The sequence below is a fragment of the Sceloporus undulatus genome, chromosome 2, assembly GCF_019175285.1.
Source record: "Sceloporus undulatus isolate JIND9_A2432 ecotype Alabama chromosome 2, SceUnd_v1.1, whole genome shotgun sequence".
Classification (NCBI taxonomy): domain Eukaryota; kingdom Metazoa; phylum Chordata; class Lepidosauria; order Squamata; family Phrynosomatidae; genus Sceloporus; species Sceloporus undulatus.
In genome coordinates, this window is record NC_056523.1 from 223,386,352 (window position 1) to 223,408,506 (window position 22,155).

The window sequence follows — 22,155 nt, forward strand, 5'->3', positions numbered from 1 at the left end:
AACTTGACCAACAGTCAGGAATTCTGGGAGGAGAAGTCCAAAACACCTGGCAGATCAAAGTTTGGGAACCACTGCTACAACTGATATTTAAGAACATAAGAACAACCCTGGTGGAACAGACCAAAGACCAGCCAAGTCTATTCTGTGCCAACAGTGGTCACCCAGATGCAGTGTTGCCAACAAGCCTTGGAGATAATTCCCGGAATTGTTTGTCCAAAACCCGCTGAATCCCCCCACATCACACGGAATATTCAGCCACAATTCCCAGAAAATTCCCATAATGTTAAAATGGCGGAGTTTTTGCAAACAAACATAACATAATTGAATAAAAATAATTGTAACTTTATTCAACTCTCAAAATCACCATTGAACCAAACAAAGAATGTTTCAGTCCTTTTAAGATATTTATTTTGACATGAAGGGGGCTCAGGAAGCTTTGTGCCAAATAGAAATGTGTTCAGATGCAACCGCACTGCAGAAATAAATCCAGTTTGACACCCTTTTAATTGCCATGGCTCAGTGCTAGGGAATCCTGGGAATTCTATTTTTCGGAGACATTTAACCTTCTCTCCTCAGCAAACTCTGGTGTGACAACAAACTACAATTCCCAGGATATCATAGCACTGGGCCATGGCAGTAAAAATGGTATGAACTGGATTGTCTCTGGAGTGAAGATGCAGCCTGAGTTAGGTCCAAGACACACTGCAGAAATAAACCAGTTCAAGACCACTTTAGGTGCCCTGGCCAGTGAGGGAATCCTGGGAATTGTCTCTGGAGTCTGGAGTGAAGATGCAGCCTGAGTTGGGTCCAAGCAACACTGCAGAATAATCCAGTTTGAGACTGCTTTAACTGCCCTGGCTCATGCTAGGGAACCCTGGGAATTGGTAGTTTTGTGAGAAAGAGCTCTGTGCCACAATGAACTACAATTCCCATGCATCTGAGGAAGTACGCTTAAGTCTAGAAAGCTTCAATGTGCTGCCAACTTTTCTTTCTTCTGTGAGTCTCAAAGGTGCTACAAGACTCTCTCTCTCTCTATCATCATCACCATATTATTATCATACAACAAAATGCAGCTGAAGAAGTGGACTTAAACTGGCTACACTGATATCCGTGTAGACTCATCTCTGGGGCTGTGATCTGGAAGCGTGGAGGCAATTCCCTGGTCAAATCCTGGGATTGTAGTTTGTTGTGACATGTTGAGACACTCTGCTTTACGCACCAGCCAGGGCTCCATGCATGAAATTCTGGGCTTGTGGGTTGTTGTGCCCAGAATCCCATCATTGCAGGGAGCCTTGCAGTTAGAAGCAGTGCCAAACTGGATTATTTCTGCGATGGGATGGCAAGGAAGAGAACGAAAAAGAGAGCCACAAAACAAAATTCTTGGAAGACAGGGCAGCAGGGATGCCAACTGACCAGGTGCTCTGCCCATGCTCAGAGGCATATTTAATCACTAACACACACACACCACACACACTCAGGACATCACATTCACATCACACAACCCAAATGGTCCACCTCACAGTACAACAACGACCCTGAGAGGTAGCTTGGGGCACTCTGCCAAAGCTCAGGAATTCAGAAATCCAAATGTCACTCTCAGGCACACCTGAAGCCCAAACATCAAGCCATGATCAAGTATTGCCTTTGTGTGCCTGAAAACTTATGTCTTACTGGAAATCCAAGGCAATTGGCAAGCCAGCCAAGATCCCTCACTCCCTGCTCTCTCCAGCACTGCAGCCACTGTGCTTTCCCCTGAGCCTGAGAATGCCGGGGGGGGGGGGGGGGGGCAATCACTGTCCTCTCGTGATTGGCTGAACTATTCCTCCAAACAGTTGGGGTTGGTTGTGGCTTGCTCCCTCCTGGCTCTCAGAGGGAGTCATTAGAGAGAGAGAGAGAGATTTCTCTCCAGCCCTCTTGGCTGAAAACTGTTACACTCCAAAGGGTTGGGAAGGACAGAAGTAGGACATGAGCTATGCAGCTCCCTCCCTCTTATGTTCTCCAGTAACTGGTAGCGAGAGGCTATTGCCTCAGGCATTGCAGGTGACATACATAATTACTCTACACCCAGTCCATCCTGAGCTGACCACCAGGGACAACCACAGGAGGCCTGTAGACCCCTTGCCTCCATGGACCATGCAACAGGTCTGCAGCCTGCCTCTGGAATTCAAAAAGAGGCACTTGGGGCATCTCAGGGCTACTAAGGAAGAGCATGTGGCTTCTGAGAGCCCAATTCAGAGGGGCAGAAAAGGATGGGATAGACTGCCATATGGGGAAGGGAGTTCCAGGCAGCTGGCTCACAGAGACAGGGCTCACTGCAAGGTGGCCACATCGCTCCTTCTCCCAGTCACAAATTTACAAATAAAGTGCAGGTTGATTAGGACATGACTGCCAGGAAGAAAGACTTTCCCATCTTGGTGTTCTGCTTGCTTCAGGATCGGTTCATAATCTTGGTGGGTTCTATCACCTCTGCTTCCAATCACTTTTGAATGTTAAAAAGCTTCAGTCCTGTTTCAGGTGCTTTTGTACATGTAATGTATGAGCACTATTGTCCATTTATTCCTAGTCTATGCTGCTCCATGTCCTATTATTATGCATCAGCCCATAAAAGGATCTCCCTTTTTATCCCTGAGCTAGTCAGTCTTTGGTGTGTGTACCAAATGGTTCTGAAAATCCAAGTCTGTCACAGCATCCTGTCTGCACACTTGTTGACTGCACCTCTTTGTTCATCTAAATGCTGAGCTGAAGGGTAGGAAGAAAACATTCTATCAAGGTCTAGTGACTGCATCTTCTCCCAGCTTTCTATTATCACAGTTGACTATTTCCCCTTCTTTTCATTTGTAGGACTTGCTGCTGAAGTAAGACCTCACAGTAATTCACCCTGAAGTTTGGAGATTTTGCTGGATTACCAGAAATGTCTAATCTGATCCGGACCTTCCGCTTCATTCAATGAAAGCTTCACCACAGACAGTAAGGAAGCCAACCACACAGTCCCAATGTGGCATTTGCTCATCCATATGTGTCATTCCAGTTTGACAATCTCAGGAGGGCAGAACCAACTTAAGTCTATAGAGGAAGTCTCCCATCTACCATAATTCCAGAAGCAAACGAGGGGAGTGCTTTTTTCTGTTTGTTCCTATCACCGCTAAAATTAAGCATTCAAGATGCACTTGGAAGGACCTGGCGTGTCCCACAGGGCCTTCTCAAGAAGGCAGCATTCTGCACCTGTTCTTCATTGTGCTGGCCTCAAAAATTTAGGAGCAAAAAATGGTTCCAACATATTAAAGGATTACACCTAGTTTGTAAGCAGCAAATGAGTTGTGTATTATGCAACACAGGTAGGACACATTTGTACCAAAGTACACAAGTGTGATAAGGGGAGGGGCTTGTATTTGTTTCACAACTCAGGGGATGTTCAAGGTCTTTGTTTGGCATTTCATGAAACCACCATCACTTTTCCCAAGTGTCTGTGCCATCAAGAACATGTAAATGTGTGACCCCTGTGCTCCATGCTTGTTGTGTCTGTGGTGTCTTGGGCTTGCAATAAAAGTTTACTATGACAAATACACTGAACTTCATTCTTGTTTGTCTAGAGTTCTTGTCAGAATCTTCTAGGATGAAGATACAGGTTTTGGACCATATTATCTTATTGTTGTTCTTAACCTTGTTGTAGAGTAGTGAAGACTGCATGGCATCTGTTCTGCAGTGAGTCAGCTAAGATATTTAGGCTGCCATCTTATATTCATTTTTCTGCCAGTCAGCCCATTGGGATTCAGTGGGGCTTTCTTTTGTGCAATTAGAAGTGGATTATGTTCATCAAGACCTGCTGAAGTAGGTTTTTAGGAGCTTGTTGTGTATAGTAAAGATTCCTGGCTATGGAGCCCAGCATATTGGTTACAAAAAACATGATCCCAGAGGAGACTGCTCCAGGCCCAGATATTACTCCCTTTCTCCTCCCTCTTGCCAAATTATAACAATGTGTCTCATGCTTTAATATGGCCTTCATATTTACAAAAGACCTCTGGCTGATTTTACAATGCTTGTCCCTGACATAAGTACAAATGAGCTGACATCTACCATTCACAAATGAGAGTCAATGTACTAGGCAGCCTGAGCTCAGAAAGGATTAATAATAATTACAACTGCATTCCTTTCTCCAATAACTAAGGCATTACTAAGGCGCAGTACAGATGGACAGCTCCTTGCTGTCCGTTTTTGCCATGTCTGTGCTGCAGCATCCCTATGCTGCAGCACAAACGCGCCACAAAAAAAAAGAGCCACCCAGATTGGCTTCTTTCTTGCGACACTGGAAGCAGGAAGAGGCGCCACCATGATCCCACTTCCTGCCTGCAATGCCTGGTCGCGGTACCATGGCAGCCCCAGTATGGTTGGGAGGCCACCATCATACCGGGGTCCGTACATATTAGGGTTTGGGAGCATGCGTTTGTTGCGTGCTCCCGAACCCTAAAATTGCCTTCGCCATGCTACAAAGCGCCTGGGCCTAGGTTACCTTGATTGTACCATAACAAGGAATTGCTTCATTCCTTCCACACTGTAACTGTTTGAGCTACTTTTTAATTACAGCAAGTATATTGCCTAAGTATAGATGTATCATTGAATACCAGTCAGGAAAAATCTCAGTGTGATAAACACTCTAGTCTTTATGGCTGAATACTGCCTGAAGGTGGGAAGACCAGTAAGTCTCTTAAAGGTATGAGTTGAGCTGTTCGCTGTTGCACTTTATGCCCTTGGATGACCAACACTGCTTCCAGATAAATCTGTTACACTGTAACTTCCATTTTGAACTTGAAATTTTTGAGGTGGTCCATATATTGTGTCCCTTTGTAAGACTTCTGTTTTCCCCCACTTCTTCCATCTTTTTTGTCCATGAGAAAAACAGATCCACACTGCTGACTGGGAAATGAAGGAGCCCTACACATGAAATCCATTTAGCCAACCCCTCACAGCCCACAACCCTTTCCAAATTCTTGCCAGTCCAGAAAAACTAATGGGTAGTTCATACCTTACATTCTGGTAATTATGCCTCTAGCACAAGTATTCTCACACAGAGACTATTAGGTATTTCAGGAACTCGCACCATCTTTAACAATTATTACAACCAAATTTATATAGTCATGGTTACAGTTGCGACAGTGACTCTTATTCATTCAGCTGCATTTACAGGACAAAGGAAGGAATGGATAACAGAATTATATATACAACCAAAAGAAAGAAACAGATGACAAAAGAAGTGACGTGCATTAATTAATGTCTCTGTTAAGGCACATTTCTGATTCACACTGATCCACACTATATTGCAAGGTGCTACAAGTCAAGGGATGCACACCACTGTGCATAAACCCTAACTGCACGTAGAGGCAATTGCTGTGATACCTAGCTCGGTGTTGTCTCATGATTCCCTGTTCCAGACTTAAAAGATGCTTCTCCAACAGTCCTCCTGAGTTGACTTTGTGGAACCTGGCAACACAGAAATTCCCTAAAGCTATACGTTGCTTCGATGTCCTGTTGTTTCTCCTCAGAACTCTTATAGCTTAGAGTTTAGAAGATCCAGGAACTGGCCCAAGCCATTTCTCTCCTGCAAAATGAATTAGCACCAAGAGTGCAAATTAGATTTAGAAGGCAAGAACAGCTTTAATGAGTAACAATTTAAATGCATACATTAAGTTAAAAGCACCTGTGGAAAATGAGTCACTTTTAATGGTGTTCACATTCCCATCCCACATGGTAGAAATAGGAAATGTGTGGCTCTCCAGATACTGCACCTTCCATCATGCCTCTCACTGGTTGAGTAGCTAGGGATGATGGAGATGCAGTCCAGCAATATCTGGAAGACTGCATGTCCCATCCTTGCTCTATGTGTTATTAGATTCAAGCAGATTTCACCACTAGAACTTCCCAAAATTTTAAAAATCCAGAGAGACACCTAAATATCACGATCAGTCAAACTATGCCTCCACTATTGGCCTTTAACCTGCAGTTAGCAGTTCACATGACCAAACATCTGAACAAAACTACATTCCCTGCACAGAGAAATATTGTGAAGATGAGGCTACTAGAACTTTCCCCTGACATGCCATTTCTTTTGATAGGAAGGAGTATTCAGTCAATGGAGTATGCACTCACAGTAGTATTTCTGCAAAACAAGTTTACTACCTCACGATAAACAGACGTGGAATTCCTCAGTAAGAGCTCAGCCATTCTGCTTCTCTGGGAAATTCTTTTCCACCTGTGGTGGACAGGGAAGGCATCTGGGAGCAACTCCTACTCCTCCTTAGCAACTGGTTGTATGAATAAGAAATTCCACCTAAACATTAGGAAGAACTTCCTGACAGTAAGTTTGACAGGGGAATTGGTGGGTGCTGAAGTCTCCTTCTTTGGAGATATTTAAACAGAAGCCAGATGGCATCTGTCAGGGGTCCTCTGATTGTGTCTTCCTGATGGAAGAATGAGATTGGACTGGATGATCCTTGAGGTCTCTTCCAGCTCCATGATTCTATGGATCTTCCTCAGACACAAATGAGCAGTGACTGAATTTCAGCTGCTAGAGGCAGGAGCACCACCACCACTCATCAGTAACAGACTGCATGTCATCTCCTTCAGGACTAACATTCATTAAAATGAAAACAATAGTACTGAATAATTAAGCAGTATGTGGACATACATGTGTATGTGGGAAATAATTCTTTCTGTGAAAAGAAAAAAGTAATAATAGGATAATAGCTAACTGCTAAGTAGTCCAGCTCAAGTGAATGTTCTCACCTGCGTTAAATACCTGTGGGCAGGGGACTAGCCCTAGTCACATTGTTTCAGCTGCCTCATTCAAGTATATCCAGGGAATGGAAAAATTTGAGTTTGCTGAAGTCAGATATTTGAGCTCCAACTGGACCCATATGAGTCTCACATCAGCATCAAAATCCTCACCCTTGTGTGTTTCTATAGCACCATCCATGTACATGGCATTTTACAGTTACAGAATAAAGCAATAATAACTATTCCAATATTACAAAACTACTAAAATACAATGCAACTCCCCTTAAACTTAAGCATACACTTGTGACAAGATATCCTTGGTATTTTCAGAGCTTGCTTCTAGTCTAAAGCCACAGACTTGATACTTCCACTGAAAATGAGCTGAACAAAGCAAATCTGGGGAAACTTTCATCCTTATCCGTTGACTACCAGATGTTTTAACCTATAGATCCTACCAGATAACACTCAACATGGCAATGAGGAAAGAGCCAAATGTTCTCCAGCACTGGAATAGCTATTAAGCAAGTGATGAACACCCATCACTTAAAACAAATAAAAAAGAAAATCTGCTTCAAGGAGCAAATAATTTGGCAGAGAGAAAGCTCTATATTCCAAATTTACCCACTACAAGTTGCTCCTCATGCAATGGAGTTCCAGTCATGGTCACTCTTGCAGAGACATATCTAGAGACCTCTGTGTGGAATGGGGAGAGAAACGGGAGTGGAAGAGGCTGGTTGCAACAAATATGCAATGGGCAGAGAAAAGGTCCATCACTTTACTCAAAACTCCACTTCCTATATGAGAGCTTCAGTATAACAATATTGGAATGAATTAGGCAAAAATGGCATATTTGGTGTAGAATCTTGGTGCAGAATTTTGATTGACTGAACACAGGATTTCTCTCTTTTCTCCTTTTTAGTACTGTGTACATATAGCCCTGGCTATGCTCTCCCAAAGGTCCTTAGCATAAGGGCAAGATATAACAAATATATCAAAATAACAGCTTAAATTGGTGGCAAGGTCAATGAAGACTATAATTAGAAACCTGTCTAGATAAATTCCTATGGGACAGAAACATTGGGACACATTTAAAACAATGTAAAATGAACCCATGCTAATCTGTCCTCAATAAGGGGTCCCTAGATAGGGAGCAAGTCAAAATACCCCAAAGGCACCAGATCCCGGATGATCTTGGAAGCTAAGCAGGGTCAGCTCTGATTAGTACTCAGATGGGAGACCCTCAACAAATATAAGGTGCCTCGTTTCAGAGGAAGGAAGTGGCAAAATCACCTCTGAGTATTTCTTGCCTAACAAAAACCTATGAAATTCACGGTGTCGTCATACGTTGGCAGATGACTTGAAAGCACACACACATACAGCTGGGAAGCAAATAGCAGGGAACTCAGGAATTTGTTAAACATGAGTTGCTCAGAATGGTTATATGTATGTTTAAGTATATGCAAGGGGCCCAAACCTTCCTTGTAGCATGTTTGTTCAATTAAGAACCTGAAAGGCTGCTAACTGATATGTGACAGTTAAGAAAACTTATATGTGACATTAAGAGCACTCACCCAAGAGACTTGCCAGTAATTCTAAACGATCTGAACCAAAGAGAAGCTGAGGCTGGTCATCAACATAGGTAACAGAACATGGCATCCCAAATGCCTAAATGGGGAAACACAAGAAAGAAGGCTGTACTTCCATTACCCAGTCTGGTGAATTGGACATGAACCTGCAGAGTTCAAATCTGCAAGGTAACTCCCAGGTTGGGTAGATGAACATGTAATTCTCATTGCTTTTCTTTAAAAATACAGTGGTGCCTCGGGTTACGAAATTAATTCGTTCCGCGGCTAATTTCGTAACCCGAAAAACCTTCGTAAGCCGAATTGCCATAGGCGCTAATGGGGAAAAAAGCCGCGGCTCTGCCGCGGCTCCATTTAAAACAGAGCCGGAGTTTTTTCGTAACCCGAAAAAACTTTCGTAACCCAAAACAATAAATCCCTATGGGATTTATTCGTATCCCGAAAAATTCGTAACCTGGGTATTTCGTATCCCGAGGTACCACTGTATAGGAATATGATGGGTTTTTTAAAAAAGTTAAATAAACTCAGCACTTTTTATGTAACCTCTGGTTGTGGTTCAGTTCATGATTGCCATGGACTGTAATAGTTATGGTTTGTCTACAAATGGGCCATCACATACAGAACTTTCAAATCATCCCCTACAAATTTAAACATAATCCCTCTCAATAGGAACCATTTACGTCTTCAGCAAAAGTAATCACATGTTGAACAATCACTTACCTATGTAAGTGCGAGAGAGAGAGAGAGAGGGAATGGAGAGAACTAGCTCAGTGATGGAAAAAGATATGACAGATTTACCAGGTATTCACCTACTTGTTTCCCCTGATTTGTCTCTTCTCTGTTCATGAGCTGTCTAATGTTATCAGTAAGGAAACTGGCTGCAACATACCACCAGTGACCACTGTGAACAATCAGGAGGATATCTAAGTAGAAGCCAAGAGGCCTGCTTTGCCTGGGATTAAAAATCCACTACTGGGCTCCAGATCTTGATTACTGGCCAATTTGAATACTGATTAGGATTTTAACAGGCTTTGATTTTTGTATCCTCATTACCCCACAACACACTCCTTGAAAAGGTCTTTGTTCACCAAGTATAGGCTTGAAGTGATGCTTGTGTCTCACCCCATATCCCAGGACTTCATCTGTTGTTGCTTTCAGACGATTCTTCACTTCAGGTGTGCTGCTCATTTCCAGAAGCTTCTGAGCTTGGCCTGAGGGCAATCCTGCTTTCCCTGCAGCCTGAGAAGAAAGAAAACAGATAGCTCACACAACCAAGTTTAATCTGAGTAAAAAGTCTTTCAATACTGACAGGATTACAGCCCACCTAGGAGAATTTAAAGGAGAGAACAGCAAGTAAGCAAGTATACTTTGTAAGAGTGTCATGATGCTAACATACCTGAACAGAATTTAGGCATGAGAGAAAGGCTGTAAAGGGCTGTACCACAGCCAAACTGCATCAACACTGATGGAATGGCCTATTTTTGGATTTTCAGTATGAAGACAGTCTGTATTCTGCTTGTTGTGATGGCAGAATTCATAGCACACATTTTGTTTTTCCAAAGTAAGAGAGATTTTAAAAATCCAAACATCTAGAACACATGCAGTAAAAGTAAACACCTGCAATGTTTGTATTTTTATTATATTAAAATTATGCATAATGCATGCTTTTTTAGACACAAAGCTGCTTTTTCCTAGAGTCTGACTCTTGGTCAATATAGCCCTGCAATTTCTTGCTCTGACAAACACTTGCTCTCTAGAGGATTAGGCTTGATCATGAGAAATGCAGAGAACTGAACCTGGGATGGAACGCCACCAGCCCTCCCCACCCAACCAAGACACACCTCCACTGCCAATTACAAGACTTCTCTATCTAAATTGAAAATTACACAGCACTTTTGGAAATTAGACTGTAGATACCATAGGGACTTTGGCAAGATTACCTGTGTACGGAGAACTCTCATAAAGTCTGGCAGAAAGTGATACTATCTGATAATAATATTCAATGCTTTTTTCTTCGATCACATTGGAAGATGAGCAAGTGAAGATATTAGGGGGACCTTCATGCTCATCTCCAGTATTATTTATGCTATACTATGTCATCAATGCCCATCAGCACTCTACATCGGGCAAACAGGCCAGTCCCTGCGCCAGAGCATAAGTGGACATAAATCAGATGTTAGGAATGGGAATACACAAAAACCTGTGGCAGAACATTACCATCTCCCTGGGCATTTCATGTCAGACCTCAGAACAGCAGTCCTTGAACAAAAGAACTACACAGGTAGATTGGAAAGTGAAACAGCAGAATTGGAATTAATCCATATACTACAGTCTCTCAGCAATTACACTGCCTTGGAGGGTGGTGGACAATGGCTTCCTGGCTCATTACACACATTTCAACACTATCTGACCCTATCCTCATGGGGGCAGCCTAGATTCATCTATTCTCTCCACCTGCAGGCTAGTTTCCAAGGCCAAACTGGTCTTACCATCTCATTTCAATATCCAATGGCTATGTCTTTGTCCACAAACAACCACTGTTAAAACTGGAGTTGCTATTTTTTCCATACCCAAAAGATTTTGAATCTGAACTGACAGTCTAACATACCTATGGCATATGTGTGTGTGTGTGTGTGTGTGTGTCCCTGGCCTCCACTCCACCAAAAACATCTGAGGAAGTAGACTGAAGTCTACAAAAGTTCATGCTGCCAACTTCTTATGTGGAAAGATAGTAAGAGAAAAAGATAAGAATAAACTTACTGCCAAAATGTTTGCTGGCTGGGTAATGTCTTCATCCTGGAGAGAGATGAAGTAAAGCAACTGATTACAAATGTTCTAGGACAAGAAACCAACAATGCTAAGCATTTAAATGTCAATACAACTATCTGGCTTCACGGATGTGTAAGAAAAATGCCCCCAAACAAAACTGACAGGGATGATCCCATTTAATTTCCCTGAAGAGAGGTGGAAGCCAAATATGCAAGTTTTCACAGAATCATTGAATCAGAGTTTGAAGGGCCGCCCAATTCAATCCTCTATTAAGAAATTGATTTCTTAACCTAATCTATTTCTGCACTGGCTACGTAGAAGTGAAGAAAAGCAGTCTGTCATTTTAGATTTCCATGAAGATTATTTCCATAAAATTCTATATTTTATTGGCAAGAAGACTTTTAGTTACTTATTTACTTTTACCCAAGTTAGACCTATACAACTTGTATCCTGCAAAGCTGAACAAAGTCCCTCAGACATGCACTTAGCTCTGCCCAATGACCGCAACAATCTGAATTTCCAATTTTGGGAGGACAATAAAGGCAGTTAATTATTAAGTCCTTGGTGGGCTTCCATACCGTGGTATAGCTGGTATAGTGAGTGATCATTATGCAAGCCCAACCTAGGCCATTTTAGCTGGCTGCCAGTTTGTTTCTGGGCACAATTCAAAGTGCTGGTTATGATCTATAAAGCCCTATATGGCTCAGGTCTAGGCTATTTAACAGACTGTATCTCCCTGTATGAACCCCCCTGGGCTCTGAGATCTTCAGGAGAGGCCCTTCTCTCAGTCCCACCACCATTGCAAGCATGATTGGTGGGGACACGAGAGAACAGGACCTTTTAAAAAATAAATAAATTAAATAAATAAATTAAATAAAAATAAAAATTTTCCATGTCTGCTCCTTGACTCTGGAACTCCCTTCCCAGGGAGACCAGAATGGCCTCCTCTTCATTGTCCTTCTGCCACCAGGCTAAGACCTACCTATTCAGACAGGCATTTAAAACAGAAAGCTTTTAAAGAACAGCTTGGGGATGTTGTATTATTTTAAAGTGAATACTTTAAATGCTTTTAAAGTGCTTTTCTCTCTTTTAATTGTATTCCATTTTAAAACAAATGATCTGTTTTAATATTGTAATAGTTTAATTCCATTTTAATTGTCACTTTTGTAGCTTTTAAATTATATTGTGTTTTTAGATTGTAAGCTGCTTTGAGTCCCAATTATGAGGGGGAAGTGGAGTACAAATAAATATATTTTTTCCTGAAGAAATAACTGTATGGGAAAATAAAATGGATACTTACTCGAGACCAAACACGCATCCAAAGTTCTCTAGACACAGATTCCACAAACTGAGGTTGTGTTAAATCCACAGCTGTGATAAAACGCATGGCAGATAGACTACCTGTATTTGGTAAAAACAGATAAGACTATCAGATCCAACAAATATCAACAGGATAAATATCAACTGCACAAATATCTTCACAGCACCTGTGCAAATATCAACAAGAAAAGTACCATACTGCTGCAAAGCATCAATACACATGCATGGGCATGTACAAGCATGCTTGTGGGAGTGCATGTTCTTTAATTGTTTGGCAAGAGTCACTGACAGCAGGAGGAGAAAGGCTGAGGTCAAATACTGTATGTGTGAAGGACATAAGCACTGGAGGAACAGACCACTGGAAGCCAGCAGATTTGTCTGCCTTCCTTCATTACCACCATGTGATTCTGGAAAAAGGGACCCTTTTAGCACAGTGCACCAACAGTTACTGGCCGCAATCTGTTGCTGTTGTGTGCCTTCAAGTCATTTTTTATCTATAGTGTTCCTAAGGGGAACCTATCATGGGATTTTCTTAGCAAGATTTGTTCAGAAGGGATTTGACTTTGCCTTCCTCTGAGGCTGAGTGTTTGACTCTCCCAAAGTCACCCTGAGGGTTTCCATGGCCATGTAGGGACTCAGACCCTGGTCTCCAGAGGTGTAGGGCAAAGCTATAATCCCTATGTTTATGTGCCTTCATGTCACCTGTCAACTTATGGCAACACCATGAACTTCACAGGCTTTTCTTAGATAAGGAATACTTAGAGGTGGTTTTCGACTAAATTTTGACTAAAATTTCTAGATCTATATATGAGTATATAAGTATTCCTGAGTTCTTAAGAAACATTTATAGTGTAGGGTATTCCAATTACAATCCTCAAGCAACTTACTATAAGATAAGTAGTATGACACAAACACTTCAGCCCACATTGAAGAATGAATTGCAACTTTGGTAGTAGACAGCTCAGCAGAGCATCATAAAGAGCATCATAAAGCTCTTTGCTTCTACTTCATATAGATGTTATTTATGGTAAAGAGGGCAATGTTATATTTGGATGTGAAACCTCTTGAGCTACTGAAGAATTTTAAATTAGCAGATTTCAAAGCTAAATTAAATGTATTATAGGATATATGATCTCATATATTTCAGCTTTTGTCTGAAATATAGCTGTGGCTTTTGGAAGTTTGGAAGTTCAAAACATCTTGAGGACCAAAGTTTGGGAACCACTGATTAAAAGGTATAGAAGCCTAGTCCTATAAGAAAGAACATAGGGAGTTGTTCAAATTCAGGTTGTACAGGAGAATAGCAAGAAGAGACATGATAGCTATCTTTAGATATTTGGAAAGATGTAATGTAGATGATAGAGTGAGCTATTTTTCTGCTGCTCCAGAGACTAGAATATGAATCAGTGGATTCAAATTACAAGAAAAGAGATTCCACCTAAATATCTGTGGATTACACTGCCTTGGAGGGTGGTGGACTTTCCTTCCTTGGAGGTCTTTAAACAGAAGTTGGGTGACCTTGTCACAGGAGTGATTTACTTGGGTATTCCTCCTTGCCAGGGATGCTCCATGCAGTTATTTCCAGCGCTGATTCTTTCCTTACCCTTCACAATAACAGACCCCATGAAATCCTTTGGAAATTGCAATGGCACTTGAAAGAACTTTGCCATCCGCATAAGATCCTTTGTCATGTATTCTCCTCTCTTGGGCAGCATTGCTGGGGGCCTGTTACCTGTTGAAAAGGGGTGAGATCATTATTGGAGAAGAAGCTTTCTGAGACAAATACTACATGCTATTATCTCTCTTTCCTTCACTGAGGCAAAGAAGATAATCACCCTGGGTCCCATCCAGACAGGGCAACAAAACCAGATTTTCAGAAGACAGAAAATTTATTTATTTATTTATTGGATTTATATCCTGCCTTTTTCTCAAAATGGGATTCAAGGTGTCCCTTCTATTTGCCACTCAAGTGGTTGGTGATCAAAGGAATTTTGTTCTTTTTGTTTTAAAGAGTTGGCAACAATATTTGGCTTTGTAAGGCATTATAAAACTCCTTTAAACTGAGGGGAGGATGATTCTTTACAGTATAGTCAAAGTAAATGAGACAGTTAATTAAAAAAAAGCAAACATATTTAGGAGTAGATGTGTTGGCCATGCAGCAAAATACAACAAAGTCCAAAATCCACAAACAGGGGTACCTTTATTAGCTAACTCCAAAGCATAAAATACCTTATCCAAGCTGTCAAAGCTTCACTGGCTTCTTCATCAGGCAAAGATGTTAAAAATCATATCAGGAGAAAAAAGATGACGATATTAAGAGTGTCATTGTCAGAGGTAATGCTGCTTATGGATTTTGGGTTAATTTTTGGATAATTAAGAATAAGCAATAATAAAAGCAAAGCAAAACAAAGTAGTAAGAAAGATGTCTGGAGAAGCAGATGGGCGTCTTCAATGAATCTTCTCAGGCTAAGAATGCGTGCATCCAAGAAAATATATAAGAACACGCTATCCAGGAAAACACCTTGTGTTCAGTTTAATCCAACTGTACAGAGTTGTACCTACCAGTCTCCTTCATTATCCCTGCAAGCAAAACAGGCCGTAAATGCAGCTCAATATTCCAGATGTCACGGTATCGGCAGATAGCCTACAATGATGAGAAAAATAATTCATGTGGACAGATTTGGAGTTAACAACCACAACTTTTTTTCAGAGCAGGCTTGTTAGTTTTAGTTAGATCTGTAGTTTAGTGTGGTTTGTTATACCTAGATGTTTGTTTTAGATATAGAGAAATGTGCTGTATTCCTCTGGCCATGTGGCACTGGGAACAAAGCCTTCCATAGTCGAGGAGATACAATTTGAATTTCATTAGCAAGACAGAATGTTTACTTCTTGTGAGATCCCAGATGTCCCCATCTTTTGTGAGGTCACAGCCCCAGTTGTTAGAGAGAGATAACTGAATCTCTCAACAGAAGCCTCCATGCTTTTTGCATTAGGAAGATTTTAGGTGTTGTTTTGAAAAAACATTCCAAATGTAGTCACAATTTTCAAAAAATTCTACCTCTGTTGGAAGTAGAAACACCACATAGTAAACCCCTAGTCTGTTGGATCCCTCTTTAGGATCCCCTATAGCTGCTAAAATGTGCTATCATCACATTCAGGAAACATATTCGGGGTAGCCATGTTAGCAAACTACAATAGCATCCCAAATCTACAAAACAGTGATATGGTTTTCAGATGCCAGCCACAGATGCTGGCGAAACGTCAGAAAGAAAATCTTCTAGAACATGGACACATAGCCCGAAAGACCCACAAAAAACCATGGATGCTGGCCATGAAAGCCTTCGACTTCACAAAACAGTGATATCTTTAACTGACCAACCAAACTACACAAAATTTTGAGTTAACATTGAGGATAACTTTTGCTGAACAAGCAAGTAAGACCCAGAGCGATGGATGCAAACTAGAGGAAAAGATATTCCACCTCAACATTAGGAAGAACTTCCTGATAGTAAAAGCTGTTTGACAGTGGAAGACACTTTCTCGGAGTATGGAGACGTCTCCTTCTTTGGGTTTTCTAAACTTTGAATAAAAATCCTAGTCTCTGAAACAGTAAAAAAATAAACTTGTTCCATCCTCAATATGAAAGTCCTCTAAATATTTAAATGTGGCCATCCATCTATTAAATATTTGAAGGGTTGTCATATTGTGGTGGGAGCAAGCATGTTTTCTGCTGGTCCAGAGACTAGGACCCGGAACAATGGATGTAAGCTGCAGGAAAAGAGATTCCACCTCAACATTAGGAGGAATTTCCTGACAGTAAGGGCTGTTCAACAGTGGAACAAACTCCCTCAGAGTATAGTGGAGTCTCCTTCTTTGGAGGTCTTTAAGCAGAGGCTAGATGGCCATCTGTCAGGGATGCTTTGATTTAGATTTCCTGCATGGCAGAATGGGATTGGACTGGATGGCCCTTGCAGTCTCTTCCAACTCTATGATTCTAGGATTCTATGATCTAAGAGTAGCACTGTGTAACTCTGAAATCAAGATAGCCTCACCTACCAACCTTGTAACTCTATTAAAAGATAAGATTAATTCATTCATTACAGAAGGGTTCAGGAGGGTGATATGGTGCTGTGAGGAGCCACTGTTCTGCTGCTACTTCCATGAAAGACAACCCTCAGGAGCACCACAGCATTCTACTGTGGGGAAAAACATTAAGATATCTATTTATTGAACCAGTGCTGCCTACAAAGCCCGATGTATGAACTCTGCCTCTTGTTCTTTGGACTCCTGAAAAGCCAATAAAGAAGAAAGATTACATAAGCAAAGCCACACTGTGTAGCTTCCATTGTTTTATTTCCAAAATCCAAAGTACAAGTGTATATTTTTATATGACAAAGGTTATCATCCACGCACAAGAGGGAGACAACAAGGTTGGAAGAACCCTATGGTTCAGTCAGCGTGGCATATTGGTTTGTGCATTAGACGACAACTCTGGAGACTAGGATTTGAATCCCGGCTTGGCCATGTAAACGCACCGGGGTGACTTTGGGCAAGTCACACTCACTCAGAGGATGGCCATGGCAAACCCCCTCTGAACATATTTGCCAAGAAAACCCTGTGACTTGAAATGACTTGACAGCACACAACAACATGGTTCGCAAAGGTTAAAGCAACAGAAAATAAAATCAACAAATTCTTTAGTTGAGGAATGCCAACTTGTGGATCCCTCTTTCCATAACCTCAATGACAACTGAAGATGCTCAGAGGACTTGCAGTGCTGACTGTCTGTTGGGTCAATGGTGAAAACGGATTGGATGAGAATGAAACGGAGTATCCATGGCTGCAGGAGTCAAACCCTCAAATGTTTCATGCTGTAGCAAGTCCTCAAAATCCCCACTTTTGTTAACTGTCTCTGAGTGGACCTCAACCAATGGTGACCCTATTGAATGAGAGACCTCCAAGTCACCTTCTCCTCAACTTCCTAGCTCAGCTCCTGCTGCACAGGGTGACCAAATGTCCTCCTTTTCCAGGACATGTCCTCTATTTCAACCTTCTGTCCAGGAGGAATTTCAAAATGTCCTCTATTTTTACCAGGACTAAGAGGCATGTACACTTGTCCATCCATATTCGCTAGGGTTAGGAGCACAAGACCCCTGTGAATATGGGGACACCACAAATAACAAAAACACCACATTTTCACCTTAAAGGACACGTCTCTAGGAATCTTTAGGTCCTCCAGTGCAACTATGTGGTCAACGTCCGACAGACACTGACCACAGAACTGCACCGGAGGAGCTACAATTGCCTAGTAGAGCATCATCTCTAGGAATCTCTAGGTCTTTCAGTGCGACTTTTAGTTAAACTTGACCACAGAGTTGCACTGCAGGACCTAGATGTTCCTAGAGAGAACCTATTAATCAAATCCGTGAATAATCAAATCCGCAAATATCAAATCTGCAAATATGGAGGGATGAGTGTATTTCCTTTTATATGGATGTTTTCATAGCTTTTATGTGGTCACGTCCTCCACTTTTCTTGAGCATCCTACCTTTGAGGTGCCTTGTCCTCCTTGGTGGTTAGGCCATCTGGTCACCCTGCTTCTCTGATTGACTCTCCATCTGGCATGCAGTCTTCCTCTTTTTCCTATTGCCCTCCATTTTAACCAAGCATCATCGTCTCTCCACGCAAGAGCTCTGCTACAACATGCTACAAATCCCAAAAATTACACAACATTCAGCCAGGGCAGAGAAAGTGGTGTCAAACCGGATTATTGCTGCGGTGTGGAGGCAACCCCAGAGACCTGGGTTCGAGTCCAGCCTAGGCCATGTTTGAAACCCAGTCACCTAATGTTTTGGACTTCAACTCCCAGAAGTCTCAGCCAGCTTGCCCAAATGATCAGGGACTCTGGGAGTTGAAGTCTAAAACGCCTGGCGGATCCCAAGGTTGAGAACGACTGCATTAGGGCAAGAAGTCACACTCTCTCAGCCTCAGAAGGCTAAATGTCAAAACCACAGTTCCCAGAATTCCCTAGCACTGAGCCAGGACAGTTAAAGCGGTCTCAAACTGGATTATTTCTGCAGTGTGTTTGGGACTCATATGTCTCTCACAAAACCACACTTCCTTGAACTTCCCTAGCACTGAGCCAGGGCAGTTAAAGCAGTCTCAAACTGGATTATTTCTGCAGTGTGGAGGCAGCCTGTGGTTCTGAATGGTGGAAGAAGACGACTCTGAAAGACCAGGGTTCAAATCCACTGAAGAATAATAATAATAATAATAATAATAATAATAATAATAGCAACAACAACAAGAACCCACTGTGTGGGTGACCAAGGGCAAGACGTCACACTCTCTCAGCCTCTGAGGAAGGCTGCCAATAATGACACACACACAGGTCCAAAACACACTGTAGAAGCAATCCAGTCTGAGACTGCTTTATCTGCCCTGGCTCAATGCTAGGGAATCCTGGGAAGTGTAGTTTTGTGAGACATAATTCTGCTTTCTCTGGTGCCACCACAACGAACTACAATTCCCAGGATTCCCTAGCACTGAGCCAGGGCAGTTAAGCCAGGCGCCTAGCAGGAGCGAGTTACCTCGAAGCCCAGCCAGGAATAGGGCGAGAGGACGTCGTAGAAGAAGTCCACCCGCTTCTTCTTCTTGCTGCTGCTGCTCCTCGCCTCAGCGGCCGCCATTCTCCTTCCTGAGGCTACGAAGCTTCGCAATGAGAGCAGAGGGCGGTGGGGTATTAGGTTTAAGGCCATGGGGAAGCAAGGGAGGGGAACTATTGGGGCGAAAGGAGACTTTGTCCTCCTCCAGAGAAAGGGGGGAAGGAGGAGGAGGCCTCAGAGGAGGGCCTGGGCCTGGAGGGATGGTTGCTGCTGACATCCAGTGACACCCAGTGGCCGCATCTGCACTGCAGACATAATAACCCGGCTTCAAGGGAGCTATATATCATCATCATCATCATCAATCATCATAGACTGGTAGAGTTGGAAGAGATCCCAAGGGCCATCCAGTCCAACCCCTTCTGCCATGCAGGAACTCTCAGTCAAAGCATCCCCATTGACAGATGGCCATCCAGCCTCTGTTTATCATCATCATCATCATCATCATCATCATCATCATCATCATCATCATCATCATCATCATCTTATTATTATTGTTATTTATAACTCATTCTATCTATTATTATATTTATTATTTATAATTATATTATTTTATTTTTATTATATTTTATTATTATTTACAATTATATTATTTATTATTTTATTTTTATTATTATAATGATTAACCCTAACCCTTTCCTTTCAAAGGTATAGATGTGTTTGTCTGGAAAACCAGGATGCCCAACTTGTTTCTTTCTAAAAACATCCAGAGGTTTGCAGCAAATCCAGTAACAGCAAAAATCCAGAGTATAATTCAGAGCAAAAGGAGACCGTAATAAAATTAGGTGTTGGAAAATGTAAAAAGTGAGCCAGGGTGACATAGTGGTTTGGGCACTGGACCATGACTGGAGACCAGGGTTCAAATTCTGGCTCAGCCATGGAAACCCACTGGGTGACCTTGGGCAAGTCACACACTCTCAGCCTCAGAAGAAGGCAATGGCAAATCTCCTCTAAACAAATCTTGACAAGAAAACCCCATGATAGGCTGACCTTAAGGTCACCATATGTCAGAAATGACTCGAAGGCACACAACAACAAAAAAGGCGTCATTCCCACTTACTGAAAAGCCCGACTCCCGATCTGGCTCTGCTCCACTATGCTAAACAATTCCAAAAGGTCCCTCATTCACACTATGAACAGGGACCTTTTGGAATCACTGTTTTTTGGCACGACTCTTGTCCCCATTTGTTGGCACAAATTTGTTGGCCCCTTCCCTGATCTCTGTGCTCCCTTCCCACCAACCTGTCACCCAGTGTGGATCTGCTGCTTGAACTGGAGGAGGGAGGCTGGCAGTGGCCCAGGTAGGCAGCCCCGAAGGCACCAGCTGCTCAGGGCGGTGGAGGGGGACCAGGCCCAGGGCTTGGGGCGCAAGGAAGGAGCAGGCGGGGAGCCCTTTCTCTGTCTCTGCTGGGCCAGGCCCCTCTCGCCACTCTGGAGCACATGCAGTGCCAGCCCTGTCAGGAGGGCCTCTCGGACCTGGAACAGCTCCGGCGGCAGCGGCATGCCAATGGGTGCGTCGCTCCGTGGGCGCTGGGCTGCAGGTCGGTGGTGCGGTGGGTTGGAGGAGGAGGAGGAAGAGACGCCCCGGAGGGCAAAGATTGCGCCTGCCACCGACTCTCTCTGTCCCTTCCTCCATCCCTCCCCTGGGCCCACAAGAGCCCTGCAGAGGGGTCAAAGGGCGAAGGACGGCAGCCACCACTTGCGGGAACTGGGTCTGTGGCAAGGCAAGGCCTTGATCAAAATGCTGCACAATCGCCAGCTTTAATAATAATAATAGGATTTATTTATATACCGCACAATCACTGGGAATCCAAGCGGTTTACAACAGAGGGGATAATAGACAGTTCCCTGCCCTCAGGCTTACAATATAAAAGACACGACACAAAAGGAGAAGGGAATGGTGAGGGGGGGAGGGAATCAGGTCCAGCATTCTTCTCTCCCTCTGAGGCCTGGACCAAGGCAGATGAACCGGAGGGAGGGCTCTTCTTCTTCCAAGCAGGCCTGGTGGAGCTAGCCTGCCTCTCTCCCTCAAGATGGTGGATGAAGGGAGGGCTCATCTTCTTCCAGGCAGTCCTGGTGGAGCTAGCCTGCCTCTCTCCCTCAAGATGGTGGATGAAGGGAGGGCTTTTGGGCAGGTCCTTTAGTCTAAATGCTATATCCCCCCAAAAAACAGAGCAATGGAATAACACTAACAAAACTTTTCATATAATTAAAAAACTACAGTCATCCCCTCTGTATCCACGGACTGAAAATATTTTAAAATTATATAAATGCCATAAAGCAAACCTTGATTTTGCCATTTCATATAAAAGGACACCGTTTTACTACACTATTGTATTGTAGGGCCAAGTGTTGGATGAGATGGGGCAAAAAGAAGGCAGTGAGCACAAAGGGCAGCTTTTAAAAAAAATACATAAATCCCCCAAAGCAAACCTTGATTTTGCCATTTTAAATAAGAAACACTTTTTACTATGACACTGTATTTAATGGGACTTGAGTATCCATGCATTTTGGTATCCAGGCGGGATCCTGGAACCAAATTCCAGCGGATACCAAAGGCCCAATATATTGGAAGGCAACATGGCATAGTGGTTTGAGTGTGTGACTATGACTCTGGAGACCAGGGTTTGCTTCTCAGCTCAGCCATGACCCCCACTGTGTGACTTTGGGCAAGTCATGCACTCTCAGACTCAGGGAAAGGCAATGACAAATCTCTGAACAAATCTTACCAAGAGGCCCCTATGAACCTTAGGGTCACCATAAGTCTGAAACATCTTGAAATCACACAGCAACAACAAATATGACTTGGAACTAAAGCAATCATTCTCAGCCTTTGATCCTACCATTGCTTTGGACTCCCACTCCCAGAATCTATGGCCACTGGCCATAATGACCAGAGCTATGGGGAACTAAAATCCCACATATCTGGAGGACCAAATCCTAAACGTGTGGATTAGACTTTCTCGCCAAGAATTCAGATAAGCTATTAGCTGTTTTGTAGACTGCCACGTGTTTAAACAGGGCCTTTTCTGCCATAGTTTGCCATGCAAAAT

The 22,155-nt window shown here is 42.8% G+C and overlaps 3 protein-coding genes across 3 annotated transcripts in view; 1 reads left to right on the top strand and 2 right to left on the bottom strand.

Annotated features, from left to right (window-relative positions):
- LOC121921707 (rap1 GTPase-activating protein 1-like) overlaps positions 1–3,563 on the top strand; it is a 69,506-nt gene extending 65,943 nt beyond the window's left edge. Inside the window, 1 exon segment of the mRNA XM_042450162.1 lies at positions 2,842–3,563. The gene's annotated coding sequence lies outside the window, so the exon portion shown is untranslated.
- Positions 3,564–5,099: 1,536 nt separating this feature from the next.
- On the bottom strand, positions 5,100–19,269 carry GSTK1 (glutathione S-transferase kappa 1). The gene is made up of 8 exons (XM_042450161.1): positions 19,031–19,269; positions 15,003–15,084; positions 14,044–14,172; positions 12,421–12,521; positions 11,112–11,147; positions 9,474–9,590; positions 8,340–8,433; positions 5,100–5,593 (listed from the first exon to the last, which is right to left on the bottom strand). Exons 1-8 carry the CDS (start codon positions 19,196–19,198, stop codon positions 5,550–5,552), a joined length of 771 nt encoding a protein of 256 aa, XP_042306095.1. The 5' UTR covers positions 19,199–19,269; the 3' UTR covers positions 5,100–5,549.
- Positions 19,270–20,347: 1,078 nt separating this feature from the next.
- LOC121920581 (taste receptor type 2 member 41-like) overlaps positions 20,348–22,155 on the bottom strand; it is a 13,910-nt gene continuing 12,102 nt past the window's right edge. Inside the window, exon 2 of the mRNA XM_042447705.1 lies at positions 20,348–20,762. Coding sequence (XP_042303639.1) covers positions 20,348–20,762 — 415 coding nt within the window. The remainder of the gene's footprint in view (positions 20,763–22,155) is intronic.